The sequence below is a fragment of the Lonchura striata genome, chromosome 2 (assembly GCF_050655825.1).
Source record: "Lonchura striata isolate lonStrDom1 chromosome 2, ASM5065582v1, whole genome shotgun sequence".
Classification (NCBI taxonomy): domain Eukaryota; kingdom Metazoa; phylum Chordata; class Aves; order Passeriformes; family Estrildidae; genus Lonchura; species Lonchura striata.
The window spans coordinates 120376468-120388896 of record NC_140704.1 but is presented as its reverse complement, the minus strand read 5'-3'; the positions used below and the strand labels follow the sequence as shown (position 1 = coordinate 120388896).

Here is a 12429-nt window from a genome sequence, read left to right as displayed (position 1 = left end):
GCATTTGAAGAACCATTGCTATTTTGAACCAGAAACCTATTACTAGCAACTGTTGTGCACTAATTTATAAAATAAACTGTCTAGTCATTCTGAAGGCCACCATGTTAGTAGTCAAACATAGCTACCTGCTAGCAAAGAGATAAAATTCAAATTAGCACACTCAATGGGAAAAATATCAACTATCTGAATTTAAGTGGTGACAAAGTCTAGATTGACTGTTGATTTCAAAACCACTTTGTTCTTTACAAATACACTATTACTCTCTTCAACACTTAGAAAAGAGAGATTGAAACTCATTAACTCAAGAATTCTTTACTCTGAGAAGCCAGAAACAAATATTCTGTCATCACAAAACCACTTGTCTTACCAGTGAGCTCATAGCCATCTGTGACACACTCAGATACTTTAAACTAAGTAACACATATAAGTGCAATTTATATATATAGCAACCGAAACCAAATCTGACTGGCATATATAGGCATTATACAGTAGGATAGTATGTGAATGTGTCCAAGAGAAGGATGAATAATTACTACATCCAATTTATTTTCAGATCTTTAGCCACAATTAGTATATTTTATTTGCATATCTTACCCATAAACCAACAAGTTCTTCTCCACCCTGAAACATTCACTTCTTGCATAACCCTGTGATTTGTCCTGAGGCCTACGGGGCTTTGTGCTAGGCTTTTCTTCAGAATCGCTTTCCAGGTCTGAAAACTCCATCAGTTCATCCTCTTTGACTGCACTGTAGAGTCTGGTTTGCTTCCTTACTCTTGGTGTATCAATAACAAGGTTGTTCTAAAATGATAGGGAAAACGTATACATTTAGGAAGGGGGTGGGGGAGGAAATCTTTAATTGTACTAGAAAGAGTCATAAAGCTTACCCTTCCGTTAAGAGCATCAATATCCAGCTCAGCTTTCTTTGCCCACTTCTGCCAGAAATTAGGGTCATCCAAAGAAATATCTGTCCTGTTCCCAGATGCAACAAAACTAGCCTAATAAAGTAAAAACACGTGGATTGGTTTCTTAACTGCATGCTATGAAGAATACATGTTTTTCACTAGCAAATACAATACTTAGGAAGAGGTAGTGTGAAGAAAGAAAAAACACAAGTACACTAAAAAAAAATTGACACAGAAGGAATTTAATATACATCCATCTATTCTGGTCACATTTTATTCATTTTTCCTCTGAATGCATACCTTTGCAAATGTTGAGCCTTTTCCTTCAGATTCAATAGTAATTGTGTGTGTTCGCCTTAAGAGAATCTGATCAATATCCTCTTCACAAAACTTAGACCCTTCATCTTCCTCATCCATCAGAGCACCATATGCCCCCTTTCGAAGAAGATCTTCTATTTCTTTTTTAGACAGCTGTTGCACCTGTAACACATAAGAGGGGCTACAGTTTTGGGGTTTTTTTGACACCAGCCAATGTGTTCATCTGACAGCACAATAAGATCGACCGCCCCCTTATTTGGCATTTGAAGAATTGAAACTCTACAATAATGTGGTGGTGATCAATTAAGCATTCATGCTGAAATCACCTTTTAAAGAAGAATACAAACAAAATTCTCAGGGTGAAGTTATGTGAGTGGTTTAAGCGACTTAATAATTCATTGTCACTGAATCCCTTTAGCTTTGATGGCTGCTAAACTCTCCTGGGAGCAGATTTAACTTACTAACCTGACCAAAAAGCTAAAGCAAAAATAAGTCCCAAAGCAAAAAGACTACACCAGCAAAAGCTAACTAGAAGAACTCCATAAAGCACCAGGATCAACATAATGTAAAGGGTGGAATGATGAGAATGGATCAGGATTGAAGGAACATGACTCCACTTGCCCTCTTTTGGCAATAAGTGAGCCATTAGATAGGCTGAGCCAGTTCATGTAGCCAGTGCCCTTATTTAACCCGACTAAACTATCAGCCACACTCCATCTCAAAAAACCACTGTTCTCCAGCTAAAACACAAACAGGCAAGCAAAGTGCAACACATTCATAGCATTTGTTGATAATGCAGCTTAAGAAGCTAATCCTTACCCCATTTGTAGAATTTTCTCTTCCACTCATAGATTGCAGCACAGCCTTATCAAGACCCAGCTTCAAGCTAGCTTTGTCAAACATTTCCCTTTCATAAGAATTCCTTGTTATCAACCTGTAAATTTTCACTGATTTGCTCTGCCCTATTCTATGGCATCGTGCTTGAGCCTGAAAAAACAAAGGCAGATATTCAGTTACAGGTTCAAATGGAAGAAAAAAGAATTTGAAATGACCAATACAGAGAACCTACTTTAAAAGGGTTTTTTTCCCAATACAAATAATATTGTATTGTTTATGCTTTCAAGAGAGCAACAACAGATAATTTCTCTTGTAGGTGAAGAAAATTTCACAGTAAAAAGGTAAAGAAAAATTTTCAATAAAATCATCTCTTGTAATATTACCTGGAGGTCATTTTGGGGATTCCAGTCTGAATCAAAAATGATGCAGGTATCAGCAGCAGTAAGATTAATGCCCAAACCTCCTGCCCTTGTACACAGCAGGAAAACAAACCTATCAGAATCAGGTCTTGAAAACCTGTCAATAGCTGCCTGACGCAAGTTGCCTCTCACTCGACCATCAATTCGTTCGTACGGGTACCTGAAAAATAGATGCATTATAGGGATTGCTGTACTGCAATGGCACTGCTTCTTTAAAAGAATATGAAATTAAAACCAACAAAGACAAATATGCTTCTATGGGGTTAGAAGTACAAGAAACTAAGAGACTAACTTCATCAGAAAAAGCAAACTACTTTGTCTCTTTTTTTTTTGGTAAAGAACAGACTTTCACTTCAAGGAATTAAATAAAAATTTAGGCCTAAACTAAAAAACTCTAGAGCCACCAAAACATTTAACTTAGAGGTTTAAAGCTCTCCATATGAGGTCATTTTGTATTCACTCAAAATAAAAGGTTCAATACTTGCAATCTCCAGGTTTCCTCTTTCCCTTAGTCTGATCACCATAGAAAACACTGGTTTAATTTCTTCCCTTTCTGTATGGATTACTCACAGGTTAAATGCAGTGGTCACTGAGGAAGGCACAGTTTATTTATAATTGTATTATATTGTTGCTCTCACCGTCTTTGAATGAGGTAGTCTTCCAGTATGTCCAAGCAGCGCACCATCTGGGAAAAGATAAGCACCCTGTGGCCACCAGCCTTCAGTTTTGGCAGCAGCTTGTCAATCAGTACGAGCTTGCCAGCAGCCTGGATCATTGCCTGGAGCTGAAAATCTGGAGAGTCGGCATTGTGTGTTTCTTTAAACTCTTCCAAAATTTTCTCTTCAGCACCTGCAAAGATTGGACAGCAATACATGAACACTGCAAAAGGTTTTATTAATAAACAATGAGCTTGCCTTCAATATCCTATAGAAACTGCAGGAATGTTTTAAGCACTATGTGAACAAACATTTATAAAAAAAATAAACATTTATAAAAAATATTAAGCTTAAATTTGAAGCAAACATATACACAAATACAGCGTAAATAAAAAATAGCTCTGAGAATGAATTCCTTTTTCTCCTCTTTTGAGCAACACTAAACTATTTCCTAAATAAATTCATAGAACCATTGACACACACAATTCAATGAAAAAAATGAAAAAAAAATGAAAAAAGGTGAAAAAAATTAAGCCTATTTCAACTGATAAAATTGATTTTTTTTTTCCTTTTAAAAATGTAACCTGAAAGAAAACAATGTCTTGTTTCTACAGGAAAATATAAGGAACACAAATCACATTTAATATCTACCACTAAAATCAGCCTTAAACATCGACATGACCTGAACCTGCTGCTTTCATTATTAATTCTAAAATATAAATCCAAACAAAAAATGGGGGGGGGACAGCAGCTATGAAATTATTATTTTACCTTCTATTTAGTTTTTTCTCACTGAATGTATTTTTTTGTTCAGTTTGATGAAGCTATTCAATGTATTTATTCTTTCCAGTATTAGTCAAAAGTTCTCTCTTGCCACTTGCTTTGTCTATGAATGATATGCACAGCAGCAACTATTTCCTTGTTCTGCTTATTATTGGAAGACTACAGACCAGGTTCAAGCTCTCTCTTCAAACTCTCCTATGCTTTCATTCCATTTCTATGTCACTTCTACAAAGTGGACAATTCCAAGAACTATCAGATTGCCAATCTTGGCATGTAAAATGTTAGGAATCTTTGTTCTAGGCTTATTTCATTTCCAAAGAAAGGATGGCTCCTTTTTTTAAGCCACATTTTTTCCCCGTCTGCTTGTTTTTTTCAACAAAATGTAGTTTATAAAATATTTCTAGTTTGTCTAATATTCAGCTTCAATACTGCTTTAGAATAGCACGAGGCAAGATGGAAGGGTTGGGGGAGGGGGAAGAGCAGCTTACTGCCAGGCTTCTGCTGAGCATCCCTCTCTCAAATCCCAGCTCTGAGGAGATGCCTGTAAACAAACACGGAGCGCACCCTCCCTGTGCGATGCCTGGTTCGGCGCCTGCTGCAGCGCGGATCTGAAGCAGATCCCAGCCGGGGCAGGCTGCCTGACAGCTCCGTGCTGCTCCATGCGCTCGCACTACTCGCTTGTACAGAACCCCACGGACTCCAGATTGAGTGACTGCATTTCACGATAGTTTTATGTCCCTGGATCTTCCTGATCTGGACTCCCTGAATCATCCTAATGGTTTTCACAAAAGGAAAGTAAGCCCAAATGAAATGAGTGCAAGCAGACACTCAAAGCTCCCTTCAATCATATCACCGCCCATCTTTGTAAATCAGGCAGAATTTTGGGCACTAAATCACCCATTCTGTACTGAACTTTGGCAATTCCAGGATACAGCAGGCTGTCAAGCAGTTCCTATACAGTAATTTCAGTCATCTTTCCAGGTTACAGCAATTATTTCTGATTCAACTGCAATACCCAGATTTAAGTTTCACTACTGTAAAGCAACCCAATATGCTTTTGCAGATGTTGTTCTTGCAAACCACACCACAACAAACCCAAAATCTAGTTCATTAAATGGTGAATTTACAGTATCAGAGTTTGATCTTAGCAAGGCCCAAATCCACTATGGATAACTCCAAAAATTCGTTCTTTCAATAACTCTGTCCTAGCTAAATCCTGTAGAAGGCTATATATTTTTTTTTATTCCTACTTCAATTGCAATTACATCATGTCCATTGAGCAGTCTGTTACCCAAAAGTTTTTTGATGCAGTACTTGCAGGTCTGTAAAATTACTTCTTATTCTAGCTGATATTTAGCAGAGGATGAAAGGAAGGTATTTGAATATGTGGTTGGTCAATCCGGGAATCCTCCACTTCTACTCTTCATTAGGAGAGGCTTCCAGGGCTCAAGAGGGCATAAAAAAAGAAGAGTAAGGAGCCTTTTTGGTGTTCAACACCAAAAAGATGTGTAAATATAGAGGCATTCCCCACTGCTGGTTCTTGGAGATAGAGAGAGGAATGATGTATAAATACTTGAGAATGGTTGCTATGGAGAAAAAAAGGAGTCCAGCCCTAAGAAAAATGACAGACAATGCTTCACCCAAGTTGGCTGGACAATACCCAACATGCTGTAACTACCTCTAGAAGCCTACTCCCAGTCTCAGCAGAACACATCTGTCAATCAAGAGAGAAACAAAAACCCCACTTTACATTCAACTCCTACCATAATATTTCCACCATATAGCCTTAACTATATATTATATAGTTATATGGAAGAGTTGCTTGCAACTCTTACACAAAACAAAACACATTCAAATGTTCAAATACAAATGCTTGCTCAAAAACCCCACAAAATGGGAAGAAAATGAGGATTCAGTGACACTTTTATAAAAGCAGTTAAGCTTAGAAAACAGAACTTGTTCTGTTGCAAGATTGCAACAGAAATTGCAAGAAATCATTTATCAAGAGAATACTATGCAACCATAAGTATTTGCACTGCAAAACTCTGAGCAGAAATAAAATAAACGTGTGCCATTACATTAACTACAAATTTGTTAAATATCAATCAGCAAAATAAAACCTTGGCTCAGATGACTACACCATGTAGGAGTATCTTCTGTCCTAGAACTTCAAAGGATGTATTTATTAAGTTCCATTTCCACACTAACACATCAGGATTTCTTTTTCCCCTGAAATCTGAAGGCTCTGCCATGTTGCTGAATCATAGCAAACAAGTCCAAAGGTTCCAAACATCACAAAAATGTTTGATAAAGGCAAATGTGTTCAAGAGACAAACCCACCTCCCTTTATTATGATTAAGATACAGTAATAAAAAAAAATATTTGAGGTTTTCTAAATTAACACCTGAACTTTATCAGTCTCTTAATTATATTACATGATATAATACTGCTGAGGAAAAAAAAATCACTGCTGTAGGCAACACTGCAATCACTGCTCATAAACTCTATTTTACAAAACAAAGTAGCAGCAAAATATTCTTTTTTTTTTTTTCTTTCTTTCAACAAACATGAAATAAGGAAAAATAATAGCAAGGTTAAAAACTAACTGAAAGCCAAGAAGCATCAATTCAGACACACATAACCTGAAAAGCCTAAACTATTCTGATAAACTCATTTATACAAAGGATTAACTCAAGCAAAAAAATCATGTAAAAAACCTCAACAAACCCTGCACCAGAACCACAAAGCTACTTTAGTATGTCATGAGTTCAGAAACTGAACAGTCACCAGCATGGACAAGTTGAAGTACTTTGGAGTAAGCCTATATTATGGCTTCAGAATAATTACTTGTGCATGAAATGTAATTAGATGTAATTTCATTAATCAGTTTAAGCATTTTCCCCCCCATTTAAACAAAAAACTTAAGTACTGCAATATGGAAGTCATACAGTAAAAAACCTGAAAACACATATGGCTCTGGAACAAAACAGCCTTTTATCATAAAGCCCATAACCAGCATAAACCAACCATAAATCATATCTAGTAAGAAACAGGAGTTGGGAAACAAGAAACTAGTAGAATGCAACCCTGTATGGAGGCTTGTGTTACACCCTCAAAGGGAAGAACTGACCAGAACATACAAGTTTAGCATACTTCAGCCACAGCTGGTTGCTTTATCACAGGGTTGGTCACTGGAAAAGCCTCCCCAAGGAAGAGGCCATGATGCCACAAGCAGAGTTCAAGGACCATCTGGTCCTTAAGTGATATGATTTAGTTTTAGGTAGTTCTGTGAGGAGCAGAGAGTTGGACTCAATAATCCCTGTGGCTCCATTTCAACTTAAAATATTTTATGATTCCATACTACTTGCCAAAAATAATCCTGATCTAAAACCAATACCAGAAAAAGTCACTGAAGTCTAATGTGACATTCACCCTAGTCCTTCTCTTACTAGTCAAATTAAGAAAAGTAACTGACAACAGGTGGTCATAAAAGCAGGTTTGATCACGATTTCTTACTCTGCAACTTTTATTCTGAAATTTTAAGTTATTCCCTTATGATGTTCAACAGCAAGAAAGTAAGCAAAACAGCTAACTGTAAGTGAAGAAAAAATTACCATATTCATGCCAGCATCCAACAACCTACATGACAACTGAAGTCATGTTTGCCACAAATAACAGAAAGGAGAACTTTATAATACCAACATTAACTCAGTCAGGGCCAAGTCTATCAGGAAGCCTTGGAAAAAAGCAACAGCACTGTCCTGGCTAGCAAGATGTCCATGCCTATGAGAATCTAAAATGTTATTTCACTTTTCTACTTAAAATAAATTAATAAATAAAAAGACACACTAAAATAGAATTTATACCTAGTGAACATTTTTATAACTATTTTTCAAATGAGGAGAAAAGTAAGCAGCCTACCATTAATAAGGTATGGATGATTGCAGCATTTTCTTAGTTCCATCATAGTGTTTAATAGGTTAGGTACATTTGCCTGACCTCCACCCTTGGAAAGAAATGCGAAATTCTTTTCAAGGATAGCACGATAGTATTTCTTCTGAATATTTGTCAGCTCAACTTCAATGATGGTTTCCTCTTTGGGGGCCAGGTTCTTTTCCACATCCTCTTTGAGACGTCTCAGCATCATCGGCTTCAAAATAGCTTGCAGTTTTTGCACCTGGAAAACAGATGTTTAATAAAATAACTGAATTAAAACCACTAGAAATCAAATATTCATTTTTCAATTTCCTTAACTCTAAAAACCTTGTTTTCTACCTCAAATAGAGATGTATAGATGCCAAGTAGAGAGCATTGTAAAAATCTTTCTTCAGTGACTCAACAGCAAGTTCTCCTTGTTAACTCAGTGACATACAGATTTCTAAAGTCTATTTTTGGTGTGTAGCCCTTCTGTTTATGATGTCTGTTATTAAATAGACCTCACTCAGAACTATCCTTCTAGTCATGGACAGTAATGCACACAAGTCATGCAGAGCTAACCCTTTGTTAAATTAGCAAATCTACACTTTTAAGATACTTTTGCAGTTCACTTCTAATTAATAATCAGTATGTAATGCTATTTTCCCACTTTAAGTATCTGCTTTTAATGATTGTCTTATTTCCCTAGTTTTAACATCCACTGAAGTAGAAAACTATCTAGGACTGGTCTAAAAATGAAAACACTATTTCTGTTACCATTTATGACATTGATAATTTTTAGTGTTCTTAGGTTTTGTGGCATATTCATTAAGACATCCTAAAGGGTGGGAGGGGCAAAGAAGAAAATGTCAGTTTTCCTTGGAAAAAAAAGCTAAAGTCCTTTACACAAAAAGCTGTAATGTCTTCCATATAAAAAAAAACAAACCAAAACAAAACCACCTGGCATTTAGGTTGTTTTAGGCCATGTTTTGAAGTACAAACCATCTCAGTGCTGAAGAGCTAATAATTCACCCTGAAATTTGTCGTCTCCTGATGCAGAGCTGCACAGCAGAAATATGAATAAAAGACACTTTATCTTGAATTTACATAATTCCCTTAGTAATAAAGCAACTTCAGAACAAAAAAAGGTAATTACCACAGAGCACCACAAGGAATGCAGAGAAAACCCCAAGCCATTAACATATAATCTGTCCCACCAATTGAAAGACAAACCTAATTCCAAAACATCTGATTGTCAACAGATCCAGAAGTTCTCCTGAACTTGTTGAACCAAGCAATCCAGGCTCTACTTCTGATCATAGCCAAGGGCATTATTTTACTAATAGTTCCATGTATGGCTTCAAAAGCTTCCAGTCATTTTGAGCTGGCCACACAAAAGCTATGTTGAGAGTTAGGATATATTAGCTCCAGTTCAAACACTTCATTAACAGGACTACATGGCTTCTGCATCAGAGCTGGCTCACTTTCAGTCAGGTCAGTGTCCATTCTGACTGACATATAATAGCATAACCTATGGAAACATATCCTATTTTGCCAGGGAGGCAAAATAGGATATTTATAGCCCCAGGAGGCCAGGGGCTAGAGGAAGAGATATTTTCTAATTTAGACTGTGATGTGTGAAAGAGTTGTTCTCAAAGAAAGTCAACAAATTCAAGCAGTCAAAACTTGAAAGATACCAAAACTTGAATTTTCAGACAAAGCCAACAAAGTTACATATAAAAATACATGCAGTTATTACCACAGGAAGCAAAGGGCCAAATTAAGATGCCATGCTTCAGTTAACTCCTAATATAAAAGTGGTTTGGCCTTTTAATACATTGTACATTTGAGATATAAAACATGTTGCACCTAGGGTCTTTCATTTTGTATTGATTTATGCGTTTCTTCTCTTTGACAGCTCGAGAAATCTATTTCCGAGTAAAAAAAAAACAAACCTCCCTCCATTTGGTTACCTTTTGCTTAACTGGGTTTCTAGTATGTTCCTGTTTGCACTTAAGTCACTGAGAATACTCTCAGATGTTAATTCCACAGACAGGGAGAGTCCCTTCACTCTGATGCTTAAGGAAGAATGTCAACTGACAAGTTAATTCTCATAGAAGTATTTTCATCCAGAAATCATTACAAGACACCCCACTTCTATTTTTAAACACTCCATTTTAATAAAGGGAATTTCTTCCTCTTTCTGCAAGACTAATGGACAAAGGACTGAAAAAAAAACCCCAAAACAAAAACCAAAAACACAAAAAAAACCAGAAGAGTGAAAAGGCAGAATTACTTTTGTCCAAAAGTAAAAACCCCTAAACTAAATGAAAATAAACACAGGGAAAAAAAAAAAAAAAAAAAGAAAAAATATAAACCCAACATGGTATTCCAGGAAGCAAATACGTAGGTACTGTCTTAAAAAGCAAATAATTAAGTTCTGATACAATAAAATGGATAAATTCATAGCATCTCAATAGAAAAGTAAGTGTGCAAGATAACTTTACCTGCTCTTCAGTTTTAAGATCCCCAAATTCTTGCATGAATGTGGTTTCTGATGGAAAGCGACCTGGTTCCAAGAAGTGAAGCAAGCTAAACAGCTCTTCTACTGTATTTTGCAAAGGGGTTCCAGTAAGCAGCACTTTATGCTCCTGAAAGGTTAAGAAACAGTTGCCTAGGAAGCCATCACTTTAATTTCCAATGGAAAAATACATAAAATTCTTTCCCCTTGTCACCATATGTCTGTCTCACCTTTGCTTCCTCTCCCCTCCCCCAGCTACTCACATAAAACTCTTTTCAAGATATTTCTAACTTGTACTCTGGCATTCCTTCAGTGATAGCCCAGAAAAACACTTCACTACTTAAGCAGCTTCTAAAGTCCTCCAAGATACAAGAACAGATTTTACCGGTCCACAGTGTTCCAACCCTTTCACGAGTACAGTGAACTTTAGATGGCAAACTAACAGTTGAACCTAACCCATGATTTCCAGTAAAAATTTATTTATTTATTTATTTTAATTGACCTCTTCACTGATCTCCTCAGGCCTGGAGATCAACACAAGACCTAACTGGAAACCTGAAGCAGCGTTCTACCTTCCTATTACATGCTAAAGAGCAGGAGAATGGCAGAGACAAAAGTAGCATATTGTTTTAGAGAAGGAGCCCAGACAGGTTCAGCAACTAGTCCAGAGCCAAACATAAATTTAGCAGTGTAACAAGAACTAGTGTGAAAAGTCCTATATCTCTATCTGTAGTCTGTAAGACTATAAGCTCTCCTTTCCTCTAACAGCGGCCACAATAAGGAAAGCAAAAGGTACACAGCATTTTACAGACTGATTTACAGATATTAGCTCAGCATTACTGCCCTGTTCTCATATTTAAAAAAAATATTCAGCCCAAAATGAAGTAATTATTGTGTCTTTCAAATGGCAAATATCTTCACATAATCTAATTTTTCTCTATGAGTTTAATACACCCATTTTGTACATATAACATAATACATATTTATGTAAGCATCAGAAACCAACTCACTTGCCCTTCCTTAGTCAGTATGAAAGAACATCCTTATGGCCACACAACAAATTAACAAATTAGGACTGATATTGATGGAGAGCAGTTTACCTGTCATGGCCAAATTGGGCCACCTGACCACATTACACTTTTAAATAAATGTGTGTGTGAAGAAGTGTCTATGGATTAAGTCACACGAAGGGAGAGAAAGGAAAGAATAAATTTGTGTCTTAGAAGAATCCACATAATTCTACATCTAAATCAATGAAAAAACCTTATTAAATATCAGCACTCCAAAACTGAAGGTATGCATATGCTTCCAGGTATTTTATAGTTTCTCATCTGCATTCTCTTATTCTTCTTAACACTTTATGATTTACTTGAGAAAAAACCCTTTTATTTTACTTTTTGATTAAACCGTAAATCAGAAGTAATAAAACTACAGAAGACTCAAAGATAAGAGATGTTCAAACTGACCAGATCCATCATCTTGAGTCCTTCCAAAAGCTTACAGTTCCTGTTTTTCAGCCTGTGGGCCTCATCAATGACCACGCAACGCCATGGAATGTTACGCAGCTCTGGGCAGTCAGTCAAGATCATTTCAAATGTTGTGATAATGGCATGGAACTTGTAGGACCCCTTTATCACACGACCCTAAAAAGAGCAGCAAATGTTAAAAGTAAACTCCCTGGCAAAGAAGGAAGCAATTTGTTTCACCTTCAAATTTTATTTTTTAAAAATACAAAACAGTACAATATACAAGACATTTAAAGCAAATTAAGTCATTGTTCCTGACTAAATGGGGAAATACAATTCAGTAAGTTTGCTACTGGCTTCATGATAGCTATTTTTAATCCCATAAATAGGCCACAGAACCACTGCACATTGATTACCAAGAAGTTATACAAGTATTTGAGTTGTAATTCATATGGATTATACTAATGCCTTGAGGCATTAATGTATTGCTGCAATGCTGAAATAAGGTTTTCAGACTTTGTCAAGGGAATTCTCTCCTTCTGAATTGAAGGTGCATGAAGGTCCTCCTGAACAATCCAAATACAGCAAAAGTGCATTAAGGTTTCCTTTT

At 36.4% G+C, this 12429-nt stretch overlaps 1 protein-coding gene across 10 annotated transcripts in view; it reads right to left on the bottom strand.

Moving 5' to 3' along the window:
• The window catches only part of CHD7 (chromodomain helicase DNA binding protein 7), a 145129-nt gene that overhangs the window by 18796 nt on the left and 113904 nt on the right, over window positions 1-12429 (bottom strand). For all 10 annotated transcript variants that reach the window (XM_085573853.1, XM_085573852.1, XM_085573851.1 and 7 more), the window contains 9 exons: window positions 11820-11996; window positions 10340-10483; window positions 7839-8094; window positions 3117-3327; window positions 2443-2638; window positions 2042-2209; window positions 1205-1384; window positions 887-997; window positions 595-800 (listed from right to left, as the gene is read on the bottom strand). In XM_085573853.1, coding sequence (XP_085429979.1) covers window positions 595-800; window positions 887-997; window positions 1205-1384; window positions 2042-2209; window positions 2443-2638; window positions 3117-3327; window positions 7839-8094; window positions 10340-10483; window positions 11820-11996 — 1649 coding nt within the window. The remainder of the gene's footprint in view (window positions 1-594; window positions 801-886; window positions 998-1204; window positions 1385-2041; window positions 2210-2442; window positions 2639-3116; window positions 3328-7838; window positions 8095-10339; window positions 10484-11819; window positions 11997-12429) is intronic.